The sequence below is a fragment of the Microcebus murinus genome, chromosome 2 (assembly GCF_040939455.1).
Source record: "Microcebus murinus isolate Inina chromosome 2, M.murinus_Inina_mat1.0, whole genome shotgun sequence".
Taxonomy (NCBI): Eukaryota; Metazoa; Chordata; class Mammalia; order Primates; family Cheirogaleidae; genus Microcebus; species Microcebus murinus.
Window position 1 is genome coordinate 23,196,381 of NC_134105.1, and position 26,486 is coordinate 23,222,866.

Here is a 26,486-nt window from a genome sequence, read left to right on the forward strand (position 1 = left end):
TATTAGTTGGCCAATTAATTTCTATTTATAGTAGAGACGGGGTCTCGCTCTTGCTCAGGCTGGTTTCGAACTCCTGACCTCGAGCAATCCGCCCACCTCGGCCTCCCAGAGAGCTAGGATTACAGGCGTGAGCCACCGTGCCCGGCCTAGACTCATCTTCTTATGTATGACCTCAAGAATGTCATTTCCCTCTAAGTCTTGGTTTCCTCACCTATAAAACAGGAGACAGATGTAGTCCCAGCTACTCAGGAGGCTGAGGCAGGAGGATCGCTTGAGCCCAGGAGTTTAAGGTTGCTGTGAGCTAGGCTGATGCCAAGGCAGTGAGACTCTGTCTCAAAACAAACACACAAACAAAAAAACAACAGGAGACAGATACTTCTGACTGCATAGGGTGCTCTGTGAGGGCTACGTGAGGTTGAGGGTATAAAGCCTCTGCATAGTACCTGGCACAAGACACCAGTCTTCCAGGAGTGGTAGTGATTCTTATCTCACCCAATCTTACTTGGCAGATGAGGAAACCAAGACCCAAGGAAGCAAATGAATAATAGTTTACCCATATGATCCACATTTGAAATTAAAAAAAAAAAAAAAAAAATAGTTTACCCAGTCGACTGTTTATTCTTTTCAACCGTACCATGATGCTTTCCAGGCTGGTTTGACAAACATTTCCCCCTACTGGATGCACAACGACCAAGGGAGGGAAGACTTTCACGGGGCATTTAAACAGCTCAGCAGGCCGGGTGTGGTGGCTCACGCCTGTAATCCTAGCACTCTGGGAGGCTGAGGTGGGCAGATCGTTCGAGGTCAGGAGTTTGAAACCAGCCTGAGCAAGAGCGAGACTCCGTCTCTACTATAAATAGAAAGAAATTAATTGGCCAACTAACACATATAGAAAAAATTAGCCAGGCATGGTGGCACATGTCTGTAGTCCCAGCTACTTGGGAGGCTGAGGCAGGAGGATCGCTTGAGCCCAGGAGTTTGAGGTTGCTGTGAGCTAGGCTGACACCATGGCACTCACTCTAGCCTGGGCGACAAAGCGAGACTCTGTCTCAAAAAAAACTAAATAAATAAAATAAAAAATAAACAGCTCAGGAAACAAAAAGATCAGAGCAAGTCAGTTACACTGACACCTGAAAATGACTGAGATGGAGAAGTGGTGCAGCAGAAAAGGGAGGGGCTGGCTCAGGGAGCAGGATTTAATATGCCAGGGATGACTCTGCCTCTCTCAGTGACAAGATGCCTGAAGAATGGTGGCACTTCCAGCCCAGCTCCCTCTTGTTTGGGGAATAGCAGTCATTTCTCAGAAACCTCACTGGCAAAGGCAGCCCTTTCCAAAGCATGACAGCTTCAATTTAGACAAACGATTTAAACTCACTTTTGCTGTGGAAGAAATGGACTAAAACTAGGACACAGAAAGAAGCAACCACGGTGGCTAAAGATGCAGCTGAAAAGGTAGCCAAAGATCCAGCTTAGGGATTAGGAGCACTGGCTTTCTAGACTGTGGATAACTGCCCATTCAACAATTAGCAAGCCCAGCAGGAAGCAGATCTTTTTCTGTGTATGTTTGGATCCAACTAACATTTATCCAATGTCTGTTGTGTGCCAGACACGAAGCAAAAAGCTGCTTCTCATAAACTTCATTTAATGCCATTAAGTCTGAGAAGGCAGCATTATCAACTTCCTTTTTCAGATGAGGAAATAGGAGCAAAATGAATGGCTAACTGGCTGGGATTTGTCCTAGGTTCCTTGAACTCCAAGAACAGTGTTATCTCCACTAGTTCAAGCTGTCTTATTCCTGGGATCAAGAAAAGTCTGCATAGGAGCTAAAGGTCAAGAGGGCATGGGCTTTTCCATGAGCACACACTTGGACCCCCCTAACCACACAGCTACTAGTGACTACAAGAAAGGGCTTCCAAGCCAGCTCCAGAATTCAATGTCATTTTTCTAGCCTAGATTCTCTCAAAAAATGCCATAACAGGGAATACAAACTTGTAATATATTTTATTGATTTAGGGGCAAAACAAGGCAGCATTTGGTCAGTTAAGAAAGGCACCTCATTGAAAGTAATACATCACAGTATTGTTGAGTGATCCAGTCACAGGATTTGAGGATGGAAAGACAATCTTTGGATGATAAAGCTTAGGACACTTGCTCATTTATTTAAAAATGTCCCTTCACACACCATGGATAAAAGAAGGCAAGAGTGTAGGATTGTGGTATGTGCTGGGTGGCTGCTGAGCGCTTATCCATGAGAGCAGGTGTACTGGTGAATCAGCGGTAAGTCAGAGGAAGGGAGTCAGTCCAGCCTCCCCTGCCCTCGACTCCAGTAAATTTCATTTGCTGAGCCACCCCCCCCCCATAAATACATCCCATATCTCTTTCAAATGTGAAGATTATTTTTTGATCTTATGGTATAGGGAACCAGGGTCAGTAGTCAAACCCTCCATGTTCCAAGCTACAGGACAGATAGGACAACAGTTTGATTTCCTGTACTCTTGGTCTGGCAATGCATGAGGTTCTGAGATGAAAGCTGAGGTCTTAGGGCATTATCTTTAAAAAATACTGTTACCAGTCCAGAGTAAATGAAAATCCAATTCCTTAGAAATAATACTGTTCCTCACTATTTCTACCCATATCCTCCAAGCACAGTGGTTTTTTTAAAATTAATTTTTCCCTTTACTTATACTTTGAAGTTACCACTCATGTGTAAAAGAATCTGCCTCACTAAAACAACACTGCTGCTCTTCTAAATACTCCTCTTGAGCCCCTCACCAGCCCTCCCTCTCCATTGTCACCCTGACCACTCTTCCCCTCTGCCCAGCACCTAAGAGCAGGGATCACGCCGCGGGGTGATGAGCAGTGGTGCAGTCTCGCCTGGCCTTCTGTTACTAGGCTGAAATAGAGAGGAGACAAGAGAGAACAAAATGGGTTTTTAAAAACCAATATCACAGAAGGCTGGCATGCACATCCCAGCAACCAAATTCACTAAACACTGGACATTTCTCTGCCAGGTGAAAGCTCTCATGCCTGCTGAGGTTAACACTCTAGAATTAAATTAAGCAAAAATATAATCCTAACCATACTGAGAAGGGCATATGCATTCTGTGATCTTCTAGTTCTAACTGGCAGCCCAAATATCACATGCACACAGTGTGTGCCTGTATGCACACATTAATGTACATAGAAGGATGACAAATATTTGGGAAAGGACCATGCACATTCAATTAGCAAACATTCAGGGACCCTAACTTGAGGTCAAGTGCCTGCAATTGTCCCTAGTCAAAGGGGAGTTGAGTCCAAGATTCATGATACCACCTTCACCCAGAGAAGGATGCCAGACTCCTGCAGGCATGAGTGATAGTTTTGGTTTCATTCCTCTTTCTTGCCCATTCCCAGAAGTCATGTGCTTCCCAGAAACACACAAAGCCACGCTGAGTTTCTGTTGTAAGTGGGCAGAATTAGTTTAGAGCCAGGGAAACAAGGCAGGACAGAGGCAGCAGACATTCACTTGGACCAGGCAAAGAGGGAAGTAAGATGGCCACATATCCATGCCCAGTTGCCATGTGGGCAGAAGATAAAGCTTCTGGTAGTTCCACAGACAGCAGGAGAGCTCAGGTCAGATGGGGACCAGCAACTTTAGAATCCACTGCACAGAGTCAGCAGCAGATTATGCTGAGGCAGGAGGCATTATTTACTGGATCTGTCACTGACTTTCTAATGGTTTTTCTAGAGGCTGCTGTTTTTGTGGTCTTTCACAGCAGTCTATTATTTTATCTGTTTGCCAAAAATCAAACCAGAGTCCAAAAGGCACAGCATGGACCCTAGGAAATGCTTAATAGCTGGGGGACTAAAGTTATAAATAAAAGCTGGTTACCCTCATAAGTGGTCTTATTTTAGGGTGATCTTTTCTTGGCTAGTCTGAGGCTACTGCCATCATAAAATAAGGTGCAAAGGACTGGATCTTTGAGGGAGAAAGTGTGGGTTTAAAAGGGACACATCTGATTTGAGATTCACATCCTAGAGAGAGACTAGGTTTGAATAAATTCTGACCAAAATGAATCCAAGAACAGATCACCCCCAAAATACTGTTTTGTTCACACTTGGAAACAAACAAACATTAAGAATAAAAGTAAATAAACCTACCCTGGTCTCTCTTGGGGGAAGTAGATTTGGCTGCTCTCAGATGTTCAGCCTGGATGTTCAGAAGGAAATCTGACTTCAAAAGGACCTTTCGCCTGGTTTAATCCTTTGGCAACAGTTCAGGTTTTTTTTTCCAGCATATTATGGGGGTACAAATGGGCAGTTCAGTTTTTAAATCAAAGTCCTGAATGATCCCTACTTTACAGCACCATGATATACATCACCAAAATATTCCAACTTGGCCTTGCTCTTTCTACAGTGATACACTCTCCCAGTAATCTCTGCAATCTGTAATATAAGTACCTTTTTTCTTCCATTTATGGGGACAAAATTAATGATCCCTATCCATCCACTGACTTATGTGGCTTTTTATTGTGGGCTAGAAAACAAGTGGAATTATCTGCCAACAATGTGCCATCAAGAACTATGACCCTGTCTGACTTCACATGATCCTAGACTTCTCCTAAACAGCTGCTGGAGATGGAATAAATATTATGAAGGTTTGGAATTGGGGTGCCTGGCAGATATCTGGGATTATTTTGGTCAAAAAATTAAACAATTCCTTGCTGCTTTTGATGGGAAAAAACAAAAAGAAAAATAAATATTAAAAAAAAAAAGAAAGAAAAAGAAAAAAAAATAAATGTTTAAATAAATAAAAGAGTCTGCTAAAGAGGCAAACAGCTGGTAAAGTGACCTACCCTAAAACTTACAAAGTGGGAGAGTGAACACATACTTATGCCAACACACACACACACACCACACACACACACAAAGATGAGATGAAAGTTGCACATATGCCAAAGATACATCAAGCAAGTGCTTTTTTAATCAATACATCAAATGATATTCTTGCTAGCATGAGGAAGCTTCCCTCTGCCTGCCCTGCCATTCCCACCCACTCCCTCAACAGTGATAAGAAGAAATTCCTTTCAGACCCAATATTAGATAAACATAACCAAGTCTTTACATGTGGCTTTGGAGAAGGCTGCGAGGATGGACGCAAACACAACATCAGGGGTCTGGGACGCATCAATGGCAGAGTGGATCCCCCGTTTTCTATAGTACTCCACGAGTGGGGTGGTTTGAGTATGGTAGCTCTCCAGGCGGATTTTCAAGGCCTTCTCATTATCATCTGATCGACGGATCAAGGGTTCCCCAGTAATCTGAGAACAGGAAGAGGGCAATGAAAGGCCAGGCCTATTAGCAACATTTCCTTATCCCACGTCAGATGCATATTTGAGATGGGACCATTCTGTCCAGGATGCTGTCTGATCCCAAAGCCTATTAAAGGCAAAGACAGGCAATCCAGACTCTCTCCAATAACTTTGCTACTCCGAGGAACAGACCAGCTAGTCCAGAGAAGTCAGGAAGCCTGTCAGAAACAGCAACAGTGAGACGGGCAATGCCTTCCTCACACAGCTTTGTGCTCAGGCTGTTCAGCTTCCAAGATGAATGCTTCTAGGGTCAAAAGCAAAGAAGTCAAAGGCCTCTGAGACCAGAAGAATATGTCAAAATCAGAGATCCATTAGTAATTGTAATCTTAGCTGTCTAAATATTTAGTGTATTTACTAGAGTGTCACCAACCAACATTCTAAAAGTGGCAAGTGAAATGAGAACTCTGAATGGTATAATTACCAACTTTGCAAAACGTGACTAAGTTGATTCAATGGCTCTGAAAACTATATTTATAGAACCTGGATAACCTCATGAACTTGCCAAATGACAAAGGTAAACCCAGGAAATTCTTACTGTTGCCTACATGCTCTAAAATAGACCACACGGACTCCTTACGGTAAATCATACAGTGACCACGTATGAGACCCCAGGACACAGTAGAACAGTCACTATGGAGAGGATATTCTTCTGGAGGACTGATCAACAAACTTCTCTTCAGTACCATACCCCCCACTTCCTAATGCTGTGCTTTCAATCAACCTTCTTCTGATTAGTTGACCCCTTAGGTGGCCATGATGCCAGAAAGGGGCTGCTCCTGACAGAAGACAGGCACAATCTGGACACTGGGAAGTAGTGGGCGCAAGTAGCTACTTTGAGGTCAAGCAATTAAACCATCTAGGGAGACACTGAACAGATCTGCCACAGGCTGTGTGATTTACTTGATAGCGATATTTTCCATGGTTTAGTAATATTGGTAATATTGGTAATTTAGTTTTATTGGCAATAAAAGAGAAAACAGCGAAGAAAGAAAAGAGGAAAGAAAAAGAAATTTCTTGTCCTGAGTTTACATACGTCATCTTTCATGGGCTCCTTTGGGGGGTTGAACTCCTCGTGGTAAGAACGGCCACTCTTGGGGTGAATCAGCCTGAAAGACAGCAGATGAATACGAGTCAGGTTGACTGAAAGTACCCCTCCCCCCCCCGCACCCCAGGGGTTTCCAGAATGACAAGCAGAGACATAGAAGCTAGAGGTCAGGACCCAGTACCCAGCAGAAAACCCAGCTATAAGCATTTCTTGCTTAGGAAAATAACTGTGCTTCCAGGAGAGCTTATGCCAGTGGCAGAGTGAGTACATTTTCTATTTTGACCAAACATGATAATGAGTAATTGGCAGAAGAGGCAAACTGCTGGCATGACTACCTAATTCAGGGCTTGAGAGAAAAAACTCTAGTGCTGGTCTTACACAGCCATCCATTCTATTCACCCGTTAAGTCAGCAAGCACTAATAAATGCCTAGTGTGATTCAGTCTGTAAGCTGAATCCAGGGGCTACAAAGCCATGAGTCAAGATCCCCGCTCACAAGTAGTGCTTAGTGGGGGAGACAAATGTGGAAATAAATAACTACAACAAATATGATAAACTGGCAGCTGCTGCCAGAGATTTTACAAAGTGCTATGGGGATAGAAGACAGAGAAATGAATCCTATTTTCTAATCTAGTCTGGTTATAAAACCAGAAAGGTGCTAACAGGAAAAATATGTCCCAGAGATGCAACCATCACAAGACAATGCAGTACACCCTTCTTATCATGAAGATGAAGGACAGCCTCATCATTATGGAGCAACACTCAAGTCACCAGGAAAAATGACATATTAAACAAGTCATGGAATAGAGAGCCCAAGAATAGGCATTTATTTGGCACTGAATGTGTAGCTGGTAGCAGCATCTGTACTGATTCCCCATAGGCAACAAGCCCATTTTCCTGACTGGGAATGGTCACACCACAGGAGCCTAGAAACCTAAAAGGGGAGGGAGGCAGGTTAAACTGCATGGTGGCCAAGGCTTGCTTGAGTTCTGTGGTTTCCCAATTCTATGCTCTGCTTGTGAAGCTCTGTTAGACCAGACCTTCCTCACATTTTCACCTCTTGGCATGTACAGAACTAATATTTGTACAGTACTTGGGGGGCTTGCTCCTCCTGGGGGAGTCTTGACTACCACAGGCCTGCCTAGTTGCTTTGATGGCCAAGGGGATCAGTATCTCAGCACATCACTGAAGCCACACCTTAGTACAATGGGATATTTAGTTTTTTGTTTTTTTTTTTTGAGACAGAGTCTCGCTTTGTTGCCCAGGCTAGAGTGAGTGCCGTGGCGCCAGCCTCGCTCACAGCAACCTCAAACTCCTGGGCTCAAGGGATCCTCCTGCCTCAGCCTCCCGAGTAGCTGGGACTACAGGCATGCGCCACCATGCCTGGCTAGTTTTTTCTATATATATTAGTTGGCCAATTAAGTTCTTTCTATTTATAGTAGAGACGGGGTCTCGCTCTTGCTCAGGCTGGTCTCGAACTCCTGACCTCGAGCAATCCGCCCGCCTTGGCCTCCCAGAGTGCTAGGATTACAGGCGTGAGCCACCGTGCCCGGCCGGATAGTTTTAATCACAGCATATTTTCAGCGGAACAAGATGGTCCATTCATGGCATAAGGTGGCAGTGATAGGGATGAGGTAACAGCCGAGAAAATAAGCTACAGTGTTGTCCCTCGGTATCCATGAGTGATTGGTTCCAGGATCCTCCCTCTGTGGAGGACAAACCCCAAGGATGCTTAAGTCCTTTTTATAAAATAGTGTAGTTATTTGCATGTAACCTACACACATCCTCCTGTATACTTTAAATCATCTCTAGATTACTTTTTTTTTTTTTGAGACAGAGTCTCACTTTGTTGCCCAGGCTAGAGTGAGTGCTGTGGCGTCAGCCTAGCTCACAGCAACCTCAAACTCCTGGGCTCAAGCAATCCTGCTGCCTCAGCCTCCTGAGTAGCTGGCAGTACAGGCATGTGCCACCATGTCCGGTTAATTTTTTCTGTATATATTAGTTGGCCAATTAATTTCTTTCTATTTATAGTAGAGATGGGGTCTTGCTCTTGCCAGGTTGGTTTCGAACTCCTGACCTCAAGCCACCAGCCCACCTCAGCCTCCCAGAGTGCTATGATTACAGGCATGAGCCACCACACCTGGCCCTCTAGATTACTTATAATACCCGATACAATGTAAATGCTATGTAAAGAGTTGTTATACTGTATTTTAAAATTGTATTGTTTCTTATTAGTTCTTTTGTTTAAATATTTTCAATCCATGGGTGGGGAACCCACAGATATGAAGGGCTGACTGCACTGAAGAGTAAGTGGGCCAGTGACTGCAATTATGTACTGTGAGGTTGGACTCTCCACTATTTGAGTCCTTGGAAGGGTTTCTCTGATGTACCCATTCAGAAATGGCATCCATTGGGAGACCCAGGGAGAGCACAGGCTGCTGGCCACAGCTGCAGTGCCTCTGGGAAGGGACAGGGGCATGTGACATGGACCATGATATTTCTTCACCCTCTAGACGGCACAGGGAGCACAGCAGCCAGGCTGCAACAAACATGACTCTCTCCTCTCCACGACTCTCACAAACTCCCAGATTCTCTCAGGCCTCCAATTACATACAACACACTGCTCTTTCCTCATTCACATCATCCTCTTAAAGAGGAATGCCAGGGCTCATTCCCTAGAAGGTAAATGAAAGAAAAAAGCCCAATCTCCAAGTTCTCAAAATGGACTGGTCTAAAGCCAACTAAACAGCTCCCTGAGCCACTTAGCCTGGCCTGGAGGTATGATCAGGACTGGGATTCTATGGTTACTGCTGCCTTGAGTGTGATACTTTAGACACCCGTTTACTCATCCACAAAATGGAGATGGTACTAAACATTACGATAATAATACCACAGAGCCAACTGGTAAGATACTCAGGATACCGAAGAGCCAGTACTGAATAAGTTAAAAACAAAAACAAAAACCACCAACCATACATATTCAAGAAACAAAACAATGACTCAAAATGATTAGAAGTGAGGTCAGAGTGAATTCAGATTGTTAAGTGGGGTCTTTATCATCTCAGACTTAAACAAGATCCATATTAAACCAACTAGTTCCTATCTCATTTTCTTCCAACCATCAGCGTGTTAGACCAGGAGGCAAAAAGCAGGCTTCTGGGGCTAGCGCTGCCACTCATCTGCTGGGTGAACTTGGAAAAACACTTTCACCAGTGATGTGCTCTGTGAGGGAGGGAGTCACACTAAACCACTCACGTCCAAACTCAGGAACTGAGTCTTCTCTCTTTCACCCTCTACAACAATCCTATAGTTTGGTCTTTAGGGTTCCTCTGTTCTCCACCACCCAACCATAGTCAGAGGCCTCCATCACCTCATGTGGGTTACAATCAGACCCTAGATGGGGTCCTTATCTTGTTCTCCTCTCCACTAGTTTAGACCCTTATAGACCAGGACCACACCTATGTTCTTAGAATGGTGTTTTTACCACAACACCCAGTGGCTCAAGAATATCTCATGACTCTCGAATTCATTATCAAGTCTATCATCATCAGTTTGGCAGACCTCCTTTGTCAAGCTCCCATCCTATCTTCCCAACAGCTCCCATCCTATCTTCCCAACTCATTCTACCACCCAGGCAGATATAGATATGTCTGCTCCTGGCCACAGCTACAGCCCCTCCCCCTACCCATACTTATTCCTACTTCTATTCCTTTCTGGGAAAGTCTCATTGAAATACTCTTCATCTAGGAAGGTCACATTTATTGTTATACCTATCCTAGGCAGCCTTCCTTCCCTGTCCCCAGGCTCTCTTCTTGGACTTCCTACTGTACTGAACACCCCCAAAACAGCCTAGCTTACACATATGTCTCTCTGAGGTCAGAGATGGGCATCACTACATTATTATTCTACAGCCTCTCCTGTTCCTTCACCCTCAAGGTCTAGTAGTGTGCTATGCAGGAAGAGGTACTCAGGAAGCTGGGCCCATCACATCAAAGGCCCCCCATGTCACCTGGTTTTGTTAACATTGGCTTTGTGCTTCAGGGACCCCAGGCCTGGTGATGTTCCTTACTGTCAACCCTACCACTTCTTGGTCTACATCAACTTTTGTCTACTCTGTGCCCAATGGGGATGCAAAGAAACAAAAGTCCCTCTATTGAAGGAAGCTATGGAATAGCTGGAAACATGAAACCTGGACATTTGGAAAGAAAATTATTATAAGGTAGATCCCACTGTATTTATTCCCTATAGCTTTCCAGGATACTTTTAACATTTACTCTGCTATCTATTCACATGTCTGCCTCTATCCTTAAAGGTGCCAACTACAGACACATGGAAAAGATGGTCAACCTCATTAGGAAATCAAAGTAATAAAGTCTAAAACAAGAAGACATTTTCCTAATTAAATCCAAAAATTTACATGCACTAAAATGGTCACAGCATCAATTTAACAGTGGCCAACTGGAAGAAACACAAATGTACAACAATAAGGGAATAATTAAGTAATGATGATTTACCTACTGTGCAATATCATGCAGGAATTAAAAATAATGGTCCTGAGACTCCATTAAAATGACAAAGACATAAAAAAGCTACAGCCCACGATAAAGAAGAGAAGAGGGTCCATTAGTGGATGAGAGCTTCCAACATATTTCTGGAAGGCACAAAGCAGATGGTAGAGTGATTAGTGAAATAGGGTACCGAAAACTGTAGCCTAAAGCAGTGTTGGTCTTTTGGAACAAACATGTTCAGAAGCACTTTTGTGTTCAACATTGAGAAACAAACATGTTAAAATGACACACACACACACACACACACAAATAATAAGGTGGCTATATTATGAGCAAATTTTTCCTCCATTTTCTAAACTTTGTCTAGATAGCTATATTATTTTTATAATAAAAAGCCTACAGCAAAGTATGGCAACTCCAACTGAAATCAAATTTAAAAAGCACTAAAATGGAGATATATATGTAAGGAATTTTTTTTTTTTTTTTTTTTTTTGAGATAATTATAGTTAGTTTATTGCAGCTTCATTGGTCCATCAGAGGCCCTTCCCTTGGCGTGTGTCTCTCTTTGGAAACATGGAATGTGAATGTATTAATAGAAAATATGCCACCACTCAAGTCTCTGGTGTTGGTCTCCGCTCCAGAACTTTTTGTTTGTGCCGAAATCACCAGGCAACCCTTCCTCAGCCTCTCAGAGAACTCTCTGCACTTCTGACTTCCTTTATCCAATAGCTTTCTCCCATTTGTGATCACCAGGCACGAGAAATGGAGGTGGTGAAGGGTTTTGTTCAGGAGCTCTCGGACCAAACTGCAGCCTGGTTGGATCGTCCAGGAAGTAGATTCTGAGACAGAGGGTGGCATTCAGTTGAGGGACGTTCTTGCAGAGAGACTCTGCTGCGAGCTAGAAGATGAGCGCCTCACCTCTGGAGAGGCGACCTAGACAAAGCATCAAGGCATCACTACACGTTGTTATCCAGTCCCCACCCCAGTCCGGCTCCAGGCATGGGCTGAAGCTATTGTAGCTCTGTCCTGAACCGGAAGTACATGCTATTCTGCCCAAGACAGTGTGGAAAAGGAGCAAAGAGAAACCTTTTCCTAAACAGGGGTGAGGAACCTATGGCTTTAAGGCCACCTGTGGCCTTCTGGGTCCTTAAGTGCGGCCTTTAGTATATGTAAGGAATTTAACATTTCTTAAACACCCACTATGAGCAGGGCTCTCAGCTATGCACATTGTCTTATCTAATGTGCACAACAGCTCCTCAAAGTGGGTGTTATCAAACCCCTTCTACATATGAGTAATTCTTAGGTTAAGAAACACACCTAAGGTCAGAGTTAAAAGGTGACAGGACTGAGAGGCAGTCTGACTTCAAATCCCTTGCTCTTCTTTCCATACCTCCATCCCATGTCACCACTTCAGTGGATGTCACCAAATAAAACCAATCTGGCACTAAGCTTCATGGCTGAGATTAGGCAAGAGCAGTTCTCATAGTCTGACAAAGTTCTGAGGAAGCATGAAAAGAAGGGACCTTCAGGAGACCAATACCTTCCTGTAATTCTCCGGATCAGCAGAGAGTCTGGGATGCTGAATTCAATCACAGAATCAAGTTTCTCTTTCCTCTTCTCCATGAGGTCATCGAGCTGTAAAAGAGTGTGTGGCCCACCTAAGCTACCAAAGCTTGGTCAGACCCATCTCCTTCAAAGGAATTAAGAGATAAAGGGCCAAGATTAGCTTACATACAATAGTGATACAAAAACTAAGCTACCTACCATTTCTGCCTGCCTCACGGTCCGAGGGAAGCCATCTAGAAGGAAACCATTTCTGCAAGATGGGGTCTCCAAATTCTTCTCAATGAGCTCCACTACCATTTCATCGCTTACCTGGAAATTAAGAACAACACAGTTTTGGGTTTAAATTCATTAACTAGGTGACATTAGCCCAATTCCGAGTCAAAGTTTGTGTGTGTAAAACCTGAGTACTCAACAGCAAGTTGTCTTGACTCCAAAGAAGCAAAAGTCAGAGCAAATGTGGAGTGGCTCCATTTGGAAGAATCGGTTTCATGATTATTTCTGTGGTTGTCACATACATGATCTCTTCCTTTAAAATACTCCTGTGTTCCAAAAATTCCACTGCTTGTCATCCCACCAGAAGAATTCTGTGTCTTAGGTTCTTAAGGCCTCTACTGACACTAGGGTCAGAGTCCTAGCCATCAGATAACAGCTTATTAGCATTCAGCTATTCTCTAGGCACAACACATAGCTGAAAGATCACCTGAGGAGAGCTCCAGGAGAGAACGGGGGTTGACCAGAGAGCAGAAAGGCACCAGCCTTCCCTGTTTCACAATTTTTTTATTTTTTTTATTTTTTTATTTTTTTTTTGAGACAGAGTCTCACTTGTTGCCCAGGCTTAGTGAGTGCCGTGGCGTCAGCCTAGCTCACAGCAACCTCAAACACCTGGGGTCAAGTAATCCTTCTGCCTCAGCCTCCTGAGTAGCTGGGACTACAGGCATGCGCCACAATGCCCGGCTAATTTTTTTTAGATATATTAGTTGGCCAATTAATTTCTTTCTATTTATAGTAGAGACGGGGTCTCGCTCTTGCTCAGGCTGGTTTCGAACTTCTGACCTCGAGCAATCCGCCCGCCTCAGCCTCCCAGAGTGCTAGGATTACAGGCGTGAGCCACCGCGCCCGGCTGTTTCACAATTTTGAATAGGCTAACAGTAATGTGACTGAGGTGTATGCTTGGTCACATATCTGAGCCATCCTGGATATGAGGCAACAAAGCTCACTGAATTGGCAAGATTGGGTCAGAACCAAGGTACTGAAAAGCCAACCCAACACACCTCTGATCCTCTCTAAAACCCCAATAAGGACCCCTCCCAACTTTCAAAAACTGGTTTTTCTCCTGTGCCTTTATAGAAAGAAAAGTCTCCAGTCTGTATTATAGTGAAGGCTGCCCATCTTGGCATCTAATGCTCTTATTTCTCAGCACTACCTGTGAACTTGGGGACAAAGTAAAAGTTCTGCAACTATATGAAGGCTAGAGATAGATAAGCAATCTCATTGCCACATCCCAATTTTTTCTTAGTACAGTTTTTTCTGCCAAGACCCAAAGTCCAAAATATCTAGCTTTCTGGCTTGACCAAGGTCTCACTGACATGAAGGGAAAGTGGGAAAGAAACAGGTGGGTGGCGGGCAGGCACAGGTGCCACACAATGTAGCTACAGAATCTCAAGCCTAACAAAAGGTAACTTGGGGATAAAAGCAAAGCCCAGAACTTTTCCCCAACTAACATTATGAAATACAAAAAGACCAGAAAGCCAAACACAAAATGACTTCTGGAGGTGATCCCCCGAGGTCAGGTTCCAGAATAACTCTGTTATAATTAAGCTCTGGGCCAGGCGCGCTGGCTCACGCCTGTAATCCTAGCACTCTGGGAGGCCGAGGCGGGCAGATTGCTCGAGGTCAGGAGTTCGAGACCAGCCTGAGCAAGAGCAAGACCCTGTCTCTACTATAAATAGAAAGAAATTAATTGGTCAACTAATATATATAGAAAAAATTAGCCAGGCATGGTGGTGCATGCCTGTAGTGCCAGCTACTCGGAAGGCTGAGGCAGCAGGGTCGCTTGAGCCCAGGAGTTTGAGGTTGCTGTGAGCTAGGCTGACGCCATAGCACTCACTCTAGCCTGGGCAACAAAGTGAGACTCTGTCTCAAAAAAAAAAAAAAAAAATTAAGCTCTGGCACTAATCAAAGAAGTAGATAATAGATTGTACTTGTCCAATCAGATCAACTGGCCTAAAACCAAGAGAAAATGCTCTTCTATCCCCCAAATAGGAAGGATTACCTTTGTCACAATTGCCAAGTAACTCTCTTGTTAGAAACACAGAACATAGAGCCACAAAAGTAGGTTAGAAAACACTTCTGTGACTTGCTGAGTCCTCTCTGGAATACATCCCTGGGTTCTGGCCTAGGGATGGCAATTTCATTTTTGGCTTTAAAATTGGGGTATATTACAAAACACATCAACACACACACACACAAAAACCCCTCAAGAATAGTCTAAGTGCCATAAATTCAGAACAGACCAAATAACTTGCTACTCTAAAAGTTCATGTAATCTGCCAGTGTATTAAAACACTCTCTAGCACAGGCTGGTCCAAGAGAACTTTCTCTGACAGTGGAAATGTCGTATATCTGTGTTGGCTGATTGAAATGTGGCTAATGCAACTGATGAACTGATGTTTAAATTAAATTTAACTTAATCTACATAGTCTACTGGCTACCATGTCAGTACAGTTCTAGACTGTGAGGAATATCAACACTCAGTGGTACCACCAAACCTACCAGTTTCCCAGCATCCATAGTTGCCTTCAGCTTTTTTCCTAGCTCTGAGCCAGAAGCCACCATGGCCCTCAGCATGTCCCCAGTGGCCAAATGGCAAACACAGAAATTTTCAGCCAGTCTGGGTGCCTGTAGAGAGGAAGACAAAAACCAAGATACAGTTAACACTGCAGGCCCTGGAGTCAGAATGCTTGGGTATAATCCTGGTCCTGCCATTTATTGGCAGTGAACTTAAGCAAATGTCTACTTCCTTACCTGGAACAGGGATAAAAGTACCTTATGTTAGAACATATAATGATTGTGGTGTTATGGTAAGAATTACATGAGATAATACACTTAAAAACAGTGCACCTAGGCTGGATGTGGTGGCTCACGCCTGTAATCCTAGCTCTCTGGGAGACCAAGGCAGGCAGGCGGATTGTTTGAGCTTAGGAGTTCAAAACCAACTTGAGCAAGAGCAAGACCCTGTCTCTAGTATAAATAGAAAGAAGTTAATTGGCCAACTAATATATATAGAAAAAATTAGCCAGGCATGGTGGCGCATGCCTGTAGTCCCAGCTACTCAGGAGGCTGAGGCAACAGGATCGCTTGAGCCCAGGAGATTGAGGTTGCTGTGAGCTAGGCTGACGCCATGGCACTCACTCTAGCCTGGGCAACAAAGCAAGACTCTGTCTCAAAAACAACAACAACAACAACAACAAAAACAGTGCACCTAGCACACAGGAAGCCATCATAAATGTTAGTTATTATCACTACTTACACTTGATATACTAGTGATACATAAGCCTCACTTTCCCCATTATAAATGGGAAGAATAAAAATAGCAGTACCAACACTCCATATGGTTGCTGTGAAGTTTAAATGAGATCATGTAGGCCAGGCACAGTGGCTCACACCTGTAATCCTAGCACTCTGGGAGGCCGAGGCGGGAGGATCGCTTGAGCTCAGGAGTTTGAGACCAGCCTGAGCAAGAGTGAGACTCTATCTCTACTAAAAATAGAAAAAATTAGCTAGGTGTGGTGGCACATGCCTGTAGTCCCAGCTACACAGGAGGCTGAGGCAGGAGGATCGCTTGAGCCTGGGAATTTGAGATTGCTGCGAACTAGGCTGACACCATGGTACTCTAGCCTGGGCAACAGAGCAAGATTCTGTCTCAATCAATCAATCAATCAATCAGATCATGTATCAATCAGCACTCAGCACAATGCCTGGCCCCTAGCATGTACCGAATAAATATTTCCCAAAAGAATGAATGTGTGATTGTCATGTACTACAGCCATGGTGCCTGGGAGACAGCTGGGAGTAGGATAAAGAAAATGAATTTGCCCCCAGGCAGAACTGGGCTCTTCCCTTTCCCCCGTCACTACTGTGTTTCCCCGAAAATAAGACCTACCCATAAAATAAGCCCTAGCAGGATTGCTAAGCATTTGCGCAATATAAGCCATACCCCCAAAATAAGACCTAGAGATGGGAGTGGCTATGCAGTGTATCTGCACAACCCATGCATTTCGTCATGGAGTGGTAAAGACGACGAGCAGCCCTTCTCATCTGCCCTATGAGAGCTCTATTGCTCGACATGAGAGATTGGGGCCAATGGTTCTAAAGGAAATTGAGACGCAAGAAATTCAGGATGGAATTTGGGGTTTGGAGAGTTATGATGATGTTCCAGAAGAGGACGACTTAACTATATTTGAATAAATGTAGATTATTGTACCATACTTAAAAAACATAACACATCCCCTGAAAATAAGCCCTAGTGTGTCTTCTTGGAAAAATAAATATAAGACCCTGTCTTATTTTCGGGGAAACACGGTAGGTAGCTGCATTAACTTCTCAAAGGCTCAGTTTCCTCATTTTTTAAAGATGAAGGCAAAAAAATCCAGCTCAGAAGGCAGCTGTGAGGATTAGATGAGATATATACAAAGAGCACCTGGCATATAATAAGCACTTACTATTAGTTTTAAGAGACATTATAGTCCTTTGGTTAAGAGCATGGGCTTGAGAGTCAAACTGCCTGGATCTGACTCCAGGTCCGTCAATCACTACATACGTGACTTGAGAAGTTTCTTCACCTTTCTAAGTTTCAAATCTCCTCTAAGTAAGATGGAGATGGTAATAGTACTTATATCACTGGGTTGATGACAAGAGCATATGGAATTTGGCATATGCAGGCCCTGGCACATCGGTAAGTGCTCAGTGAGCATTAACTATTACCATAACCCCTGCCCTAATTCTATATTCATTCATACAGAAAGAAAACATTTACTGATGTCTCTTCCAAGAACCCTGCTGGAAGCCAGGGAAAGTGATGAATAGGAGACATAGACCCTATCTTCAAAGAGCTCAGAGTTTGATGAACATACATCAGAATGCAGAATTAGAACAGGAAGAGACCCTGGACAGATCAACATTAGTTTTGTAAAGGCAATAAAGAACGTAGAATTCACAGTTCAAGGAGCTCAATCTTAGGTTTCTGGTTCAACTGTTTTATAAAATAAGTAGGTTTGGGTCCCTGTTCAAACCAGTTCACTGGGAGTCTTCTTAGGTACACACAATAAAAGTTAAACAGATGGGGCTCAATGCAGAAAATTCTGGCTTGTAATTCATGGACTGAAAAGAAATGCATTCATAGCAAAATAGAACCTAGATGAGGAAGCATTAAAAACTATGCACTTCAGAAAACCAATGAAGGTCAGGACCCCTGGCAATGGAAAACCAGGCTGGCACTGTGGCCCTATACCAAGAGACAGTGCTTTCTGCCAATCTTTCTCCTTGGTTGTTAAAATTAACGTGGGCGAACAATTTGGAGGTCGGGCTTTCTTAAGTGGAAAGGCTAACCAAAACACCACAGAGAACTGTTAGAATAGAACCTGCTCTATTTTTATCACTCCCAACTGTAGGACTCTTATGAACTGTTCCAAGTGATTAGATTCTATAGCTGTATGGAAGAATACACAGCAATGGGGAAGAAAATAAATTCTTTCATTTCCTGCTGGCTCCATGGGAGTCACTGCAGTAAGCTGCAAAGAGCATGCACTGACTTTGGAGTAAGATAGATTTACACTTGATTCCTGGCTAAGGCACTCAATAGTTGTGTGATCTTGGGCTAATTACTTAACTTCTCAGAGTGTCAGTTTCCTCACCAGTTGAATGGGGATAATGACTACTTTATAGGGCTCCTATAAGTATAAATTAAATAAAGTACCAAAAACATCAGATATGAAGGAAGCATTCAATAAATAAAAGGCCTCCTTCCACGGTCTTTCTTCTTTGCATCACTCTTTATTTGCAGACTATAGAAGCCTGATGAAATAACTTTATTATAGTCCCCTCAGACTTCAAACTTAGGCTTTGGAACAGCACTTCTCAGACTCTAAATTACTTGGGGAGTGCTGTCAAAATGCAGATTTTGATTCCACAGGGTAGGTCCCAAGCATCTGCATTTTAAGCAAGCTTCCAGGCCTGGATGGGCTGCTGGACACTGAACCACACTTTTAAGAGCAGGAGTCTTGGCTGTGCGCAGTGGCTCACACCTGTAATCCTAGCTCTCTGGGAGGCTGAGGCGGGCGGATTGCTCGAGGTCAGGAGTTCAAAACCACCCTGAGCAAGAGCAAGACCCCGTCTCTACCATAAATAGAAAGAAATTAATTGGCCAACTAATATATATAAAGAAAAAAATTAGCTGGGCATGGTGGCGCATGCCTGTAGTCCCGGCTACTACGGAGGCTGAGGCAGGAGGATCACTTGAGCCCACGAGTTAGAGGTTGCTGTGAGCTAGGCTGACGCCACAGCACTCACTCTAGCCTGGGCAACAAAGTGAGACGCTGTCTCAAAAAAAAAAAAAAAAAAAAAAAGCAGGGGTCTAGAATCCACACTCAAGCACACAATCACAGTCTGCTGCTGCTAGCCAAGGACTGTTGCTGAGCCCAAGAAACAGGCTCATCACTTCTGCGAGAACCCTGTAGTGTAGAGGGTGCAAAACTTTTTGGTGGAGTGGATGGGACTAGCTAGAACCAAAGAGGCAGCATAGTGGGTGGAGTGGTTCTAACACTTCTGTATATGATGACAATCATCTGGGACACTTGCTAGGCCCACCCTGAAAGCCTAGGATACTGTGTGTGAGCCCTGGGGTAGTGGCAAGAGGCTGGGTTTTGTAGTGGTACAGACCTGAGCTCTACCCTTTATTCACTGTGTCACCCTGAACAAGTTACATAATCTGCCAATACTCATCTATACAGTACAGATAACAATGTCTACTTTCAGAGCTATTGTGGGGATTTAATAAGATTATATATGCAAAAACATCCAGCATAAGGCCTGGCATTTAGGAAATAAAGGGAAACTATCAGTCCTCAAGATTTGATTTAATCCCAAACTCACTTGTTTTGTCACCTCGCAATCATCTTTCTGCCTCCAGTCTTTCCCATGCCTATCGCCAATGCTCCTGCACACGTAGCTAGAATTATACCCTAAAATACTGCTGGATATGATACCTATCCCCCCAAAACACACATTCAGAAGCCTTCAATGTCTCCCAGTGCAACAGGGGAGAAGTCCAAATACCTTAGCTTGGCACTCAGTACCCTCCACAATCAATTCCCAACATGTGCCAAGCTCTCCAAACTTACTTTCGCTAGTGCTGTATATGTATGTATGCCTTGCACCACCGCAGACAAGCTGCTCTTATGCATGGTCCCCAAATATGTAACATGAATGCCTCTCCAAGGAACCTCAGCTCAAGCTCCTCTCTCCACAGGAATGCCCTCTCCCTTCCCCCTACTGGTCTAAGCCCTACCCTTTTCTGTAGTCAAATTCTGAGTCTATGTCTCCCATCAAAAAACATTCCCAACTATCCCTTCTTCCTCTGAGGAATCATACCAACATCAGCTAACTCTGAGTGTCAGCAACATGCCAAGCAATTTTCCATGTGCTATTTTACAGTAGTTAGTATGCGTAATATATAATAAACCCATGAGGTAGTAACTATTTTTATCTGTATTTTACAGATAAAATTCAGAGGCAAAGTTGCCCAAAATTACACAGCTAGTAACAGCAGAACTGGCAACTGGCCCCAAGACTGTCAAGCCCTAGCTCTTATCCATACACTGTATGGCTTTTAAAGAAACAACCCACAGGGCCTTAGTGTCTATTCTAAAGGGTGTGTGTGTGTCTGGAAGGGCGCACAAGGAGGACTTCACAGTGCTGGCAATGTTGTTTCTTGATAATGGATGTAAGCTACACAAGAGTGTTCATGTTGTAAAAATTCATCAAGCTGCTTGCTTATAATACTTCCTTTATGTATATTATACGGCAGAAAGTTGTTTTGTTTTTTTTAAGTCACAGAAAAATGTGTTTGAATTTCAGCTGTCTCTTAACTTATTGGGGGATATCATTACCAACTTCATTGGGTGGACAGGAGGTTAAATAGGAGACCTTCAACAAATAATACTTCTTGGCCGGGCATGGTGGCTCACGCCTGTAATCCTAGCACTCTGGGAGGCCGAGGCAGGTGGATTGCTCAAGGTCAGGAGTTCGAAACCAGCCTGAGCAAGAACGAGACCCCATCTCTACCATAAATAGAAAGAAATTAATTGGCCAACTGATATATATAGAAAAAAATTAGCCGGGCATGGTAGCGTATGCCTGTAGTCTCAGCTACTTGGGAGGCTGAGGCAATAGGATCGCCTGAGCCCAGGAGTTTGAGGTTGCTGTGAGCTAGGCTGGCGTTACGGCACTCACTCTAGCCTGGACAACAAAGCGAGACTCTGTCTCAAAAACAAAAAACCAAATAATAGTTCTTGTTCTATATTCCTGAACTAACCCAGCATTCGCCAGCCACTCATCTGACACTGTTCACATGGCACCCTGAACTAGCAGGTATTTTTTGCATGGATATTCATTTCTGCCAATCCAACTAGATCACACAGCAATAATGTAAATTGATGACTCTGCTCAAGAGTTAGACAGACATGAGTTCAAATCCTACTTTTGCTACTATGTGTATCCTGGGGTAAAGTACAGCCTCTGGGTCTTCTTTATCAGTAAAAAGTGATGGATAACAGGAGCTACCTCTTAATGTTGTAGGATTAAATCAGATGATGCCTGTAAAGTCTTTAGCCTGGGGTCTGTCACATAACTGAGCAAAGGGTGACTATGCTGTAATTATTATATCTTCCTGACATGCATAAGGTAGGAGGAAAAATTTAACCTGGGGCAGTAGACAGCAGCAGAAAGAGCAAGAACTTTGGAGTCATTCAGATACAAGCTCTGCCAATTACTTGCTATGTACTTAGAGAACAAGCTATGTAGCAAGTAAGAACTTCATTTTGTTCAACTGTAAAAGGGGGAATAAGAGTGTGGGTTGCTGTGTTACTGCACTGACATAACCAACGAGCCTGATCTATAAGATGGCAGCTGACTGCCTAAGTGCACATGGCCTAAAAGAATTGGTGTAAATTTGACACATAGAAGAAATGAGGAAGGGCTGGCAGAAAAAGCAAGAAATGTACTTTTGGTTTTGACCACACTTCAGGACCATCCAATCCCAAAAGGGAGATAAGGAAATAAAATTATTTAAATAAAATAAGAAACCCAAGTAGTCTAGATGTTTTAAAATGCAAAAGCAGGTAGTTTTCAAATGTTTATTTTAGTTAAAAGTGGAGTTTTCAAAGGAAATATTATTTCAGCCAACATAATACACATAAAACACTGAGCTATGCAAGTATAACAGGGAATACCAGCAGGAAGAAAAAAAACATTACTGAGCAGGCACTAGTCACTAACACCATGTTAGGGATTTTACATCAAAGATTGCAAACATTGGCCGGGCGCTGTGGCTCACGCCTGTAATCCTAGCTCTTGGGAGGCCGAGGCGGGCGGATTGCTCAAGGTCAGGAGTTCAAAACCAGCCTGAGCAAGAGCGAGACCCCGTCTCTACTACAAATAGAAAGAAATTAATTGGCCAACTGATATATATATAAAAAAATTAGCTGGGCATGGTGGCGCATGCCTGTAGTCCCAGCTACTCGGGAGGCTGAGGCAGGAGGATCGCTTGAGCCCAGGAGTTTGAGGTTGCTGTGAGCTAGGCTGACGCCACGGCACTCACTCTAGCCTGGAAAACAAAGCGAGACTCTGTCTCAAAAAAAAAAAAAAAAAAAAAGATTGCAAACATCTACCAAGGACAGGGGCAAGCAGACAATGCAAATGAATGAAGTGAGTCAAATATAAGCAACAGGCAATAAAGAGGACTGTGCAGGAGACAGGAGAGCACATGGACCATGAAAAGAGGCAATGACACTCAGATGCAAGTGACTGCTACCATACTGGAATGGAGGCCCATTGCTGCCAGATCTTCTGATTTCTCAAGAGAAACAGGAGCTCTGGATTTTTAGAGAAATTTCACAATGGAAAGCACTCTGTGGTCAACTTATTTTTTTTGAAAGCCGACAACGGGAACAAATCAAGCATTTTTCCTGCCTTTTCCATACAAACCATATCACTGGGTAACCAAATAGATGGGGGGAAGTTTCTCTTTATAGAAATATTTCAGGTATTAAAGGAAAAAAGAATTACATGATTATTTTGCCATTTTGCCACCAATAATGAATTACTGGACCTAGGCACTGAATAGCACAGGCTACAAACACCACACACACACACTATGTGCCTCCTCGTGGAGCACAACACCATCTGTGAAGCAGTCAGGCCAAAAAATCGAACCTGAACCAAATTAAGTATATGGATCAAACTACCAATTTACAGGAAATAGGACAGAGGAATATGTTAAATACACCATGGGGATACAAGTGAAAATTCCCAGAATGAGTGTAATGGTACCATAAGATGGTGGTCCCATAACAAACAACTCTGTTTCTTCCACAAGAAAAAAGAGAAGGGAAACTTATTAATTAAAAGAGAGGTAAAATGACCACATTTGTAAGACAAATGGAAATTTTTTTTTTTGAGACAGAGTCTTACTCTGTTGCCTGGGGCTAGCGTGCTGGTGTCAGCCTAGCTCACAGTAACCTCAAACTCGTGGGCTCAAGCGATCCTCCCGCCTCAGCCTCCTGAGTAGCTGGGACTACAGGCATGCACCACCATGCCTGGCTAATTGTTTATATATATTTTTAGTTGTCCAGCTAATTTCTATTTTTTTAGTAGAGACAGGGTTTCAGGCTGGTCTCAAACTCCTGAGCTCCAACGATCCGCCCGTCTTGGCCTTCCAGAGTGCTAGGATTACAGGAGTGAGCCACTGAGCCCAGCCTGACAAACAGAAATTTGAACATTGATTGCTATTAAAAATTGTTAAGTTTTAAGGGGATACAATGCTTACATTTAAAAAAAAACCTTCTCTTTTAGAGATCCATACTGAAGTATTTACAAACAAAATGTTATGATGCCTGGGAGCTGCTTTATAATAACTTGTGAATGAAGGGAGAGTGGATGGGGAGCAATGACCACCAGGTGATGGTTGCTAGGGCTGGATGATGGGTACATGGGGCTCATTATAGCATCCTATCTTCTTTTGTGTATTCACAACTCTTCATAATAAAAAGTAAGGATGTGTGGGGTGTGCCTGCAGGCTAAATGCTACTGCAGGCTGCCACTCTGCAACCTCTGATTTATGAACTTTTTCTTTTTAACTCCATAAAACCACATACAACCACTAGTATTCCTATTGTCCCAACCAGGGAAAAGGTTAAATGGCTTGTGTAAATATTTCCCTTTCCTCAATTCCCAGCTCTAATCACATATCTCCTACTCCCACAAAGCCTTCTCTGACCAACTCCCAGCATACGTGCATCCTCATCAATCAGTTCATTAAATATAATTTTCTTCAAAAATTCCTGAATATTTTATACTGAAATACATCCAAGCTGGGGGGGGGGATGTGTTAGGATAAGGGAGTCAATATTTATTGAGCACTACTATATGCCAGGCTGTCACCTAAGTACTTATGGGTGCTTTATACACACCTATATAACATAATCTTTCAGTAGCCTTGTGAACTTTTAGTCTATGTGGGCAAAGACCCTGTCAGTCTTGTTCACTTATTTATCTCCAATGTTAGGTGCCCATGAACTATTAAATGAGTAAGGTAAGTATCAAGGGTTAAGTTGTGGGGATGGGAGAAAACCTAAGGCTCTCTCTATTTATCTGATACCTGGGGGTGGATGTATAGAACTGGTTTATAGACTGGGGAGCTCTGGGGAGTTCTGGTTAGGACCCTGAGTCTGAGCTTTGAGCTCTGCCCAAATTAAGGATTGGAAATGCTCAGAGGGCCTCTGCTTGGAGTTGGGACCAGAAGCCACTGAAGACTAAGCAGCTCCGGATGACTCAAATGACTTTTAGAAGAGAGGGAGCTTGAAATTTAACTTCCTCAATCAACAGGTAAGAGAAGAGGTGAGAACAACGAGGCTCAGAAATTACATAGCTTGCTAGACTATAAAGCCCTTGTCTCAGCACTGGGATGGGCTGTCCATTTCATAACTCCTGAAATCATTAACTTCAATATGAGTTAAGAAAAAAACATCAGCGCATTTGAGTTACGCTGTTTATATTTGGTCACTCAGCAAAAGTCTGCAAAGCCTGGGATTAAACATTCCTACCCTGCAGGTTACCTAATAAGTGTGGCAGCAACAGGAAAGAGGAGATGTCGACAGCACAGAAGACAAAGAGATCAGGCACTACTCATGAGCTCCAAGGAAGAAACAGCTCAGTCTATGAAGAGAAAAGAGAAAGCAGTCCCTCCTGACCTACTGCCCAGAGGCAGAAAGCAAAGTCACAGTAATGAACCGAGTGTTCTAGACCTCCCTGCTGCTCATTTCCCACATTAATCTGTGACATTCATCCTGATCAAGTACCAAGTAATGTGTTGGGTGCCACAGGGGGTCCCAAGGATGAGTAAGGGAGTCTGTTTGCCAAGAATCTCTATACTTGGCCAAGTGCTAGGAAGAGAAGAGTGGATGCAGATGCCCATTTACTTGGGAGCTCAGAATTTCAGGCATTCCCTTTTTAGAGACTAACAATAAGCAAGAACTAGAGGCCTAGGGCCTGGGGGGCAATGCCGGACCCTAGCAGGAAGATCTGGAGGCAGTCTGCTAGGGCAAAAGGTAACTTCAGACTCCAATCCTACGGGAACCCCAGGGCTCCTGAAGTCCCAGGCTACATGAAACCAATGTCACTAACTTGGGAAAGCCACCTGACCTCTCTGGGCATGTTCTTTTACCTGGGGATTGAGGAAGTTAAATTTCAAACTCTCTCTCATCCAAAAGTCATTTGAGTCATCATCCTGAGCTGCCTAGTCTATAGTGGCTTCAGTCCCAACTCCAAACAGACACCCCCTGAGCATTTCCAATCCTTAATTTGGGCACTGGCTCAAAAGCTCAGACTCAGGGTCCTAACCAGAACCCCCATGGCTCACCGGGGTATAAATCAGTTCTACACATCCACCCCAGGTATCAGATAAATAGGGAGAGCCTTAGGTTTTCTCCTATCCCCCCAACTTCACTGGACATACCTCACTTCTCTTAGTAGTGCTCCTAATCAGCTCATGTCAGCTCCCACTCTGCCCCATGTGTTGGAGATGCTCCTCCTCTCATTAATCAAAATAAGTCTTCCTATCTCTAGTGCCTGGAATGTAATCCTAATTCTGGACAATTCACTCCCAACTCGCAGGGAATCTGGGCCATAAAGCTCCTTGCCTTCGTTCAGCCTGTAATCTAGATGCCTTAGCCCAGGGCTCACGCTATCGCTCAGATCTTTCCGTCTCTAACGCTTTAACGGCCCTAATCGGCCCTCAGATCCCCACTCGACACCTCAAGACTAAATCCCTCAAGCACCCCAAGCCTAACCGAGACTCGCTCGACCTCCAATTTGGACACTCCCCCGAATGCCTCACCAGAACCCGAGACCCCGGCCAGTGTCCCCCCAAGCCTCAGCGCACGGCCTGCTCCCGGCCAAGAAGAGGGCTTCCGGATCTCCGGCCGCCCTGACCTTGGAGTTCCGTGGGCTCCGCGGCCAAGCCCGGTGCCGCCGCTCACCTGGGTACCTTTGCCAGCCCCGGGAGGCCCCAACAGCACGGCCCGGATGCCTTTAGGATACTCGGGCTCGGGCGCTGGCGCTGGCGCGTTGGGAGCCATGTCCGCCAATGCCTCTCACGGGCACCCGTCAGCACACCTCACAGGTCCAGCGCTTCCAGGCCAGCACGCCACGCACAGCACGCACGCCACGCACGCCCCCCTCA

At 44.0% G+C, this 26,486-nt stretch overlaps 1 protein-coding gene and 1 long non-coding RNA gene across 4 annotated transcripts in view; one reads left to right on the forward strand and one right to left on the reverse strand.

The window, feature by feature from the left end:
* The window catches only part of LOC142863109 (uncharacterized), a 78,506-nt gene that overhangs the window by 32,045 nt on the left and 19,975 nt on the right, over positions 1–26,486 (forward strand). The gene's annotated exons all lie outside the window — the stretch shown is intronic.
* AK2 (adenylate kinase 2) lies at positions 1,983–26,475 on the reverse strand. Of its 3 annotated transcripts, XM_075996285.1 has the most exons (7): positions 26,284–26,475; positions 15,245–15,370; positions 12,671–12,781; positions 12,447–12,541; positions 6,388–6,460; positions 5,108–5,303; positions 1,983–2,893 (listed from the first exon to the last, which is right to left on the reverse strand). In XM_075996285.1, the coding sequence occupies exons 1-7, from the start codon at positions 26,380–26,382 to the stop codon at positions 2,889–2,891; spliced, it is 705 nt and encodes a 234-aa protein (XP_075852400.1). In that variant the 5' UTR covers positions 26,383–26,475; the 3' UTR covers positions 1,983–2,888. The 3 variants fall into 3 exon arrangements, with proteins under 3 accessions (XP_075852400.1, XP_075852397.1, XP_020145840.2); XM_075996282.1 differs by lacking the exon at positions 1,983–2,893 and having other exon boundaries at positions 4,945–5,303; XM_020290251.2 differs by lacking the exons at positions 1,983–2,893; positions 12,447–12,541 and having other exon boundaries at positions 5,082–5,303.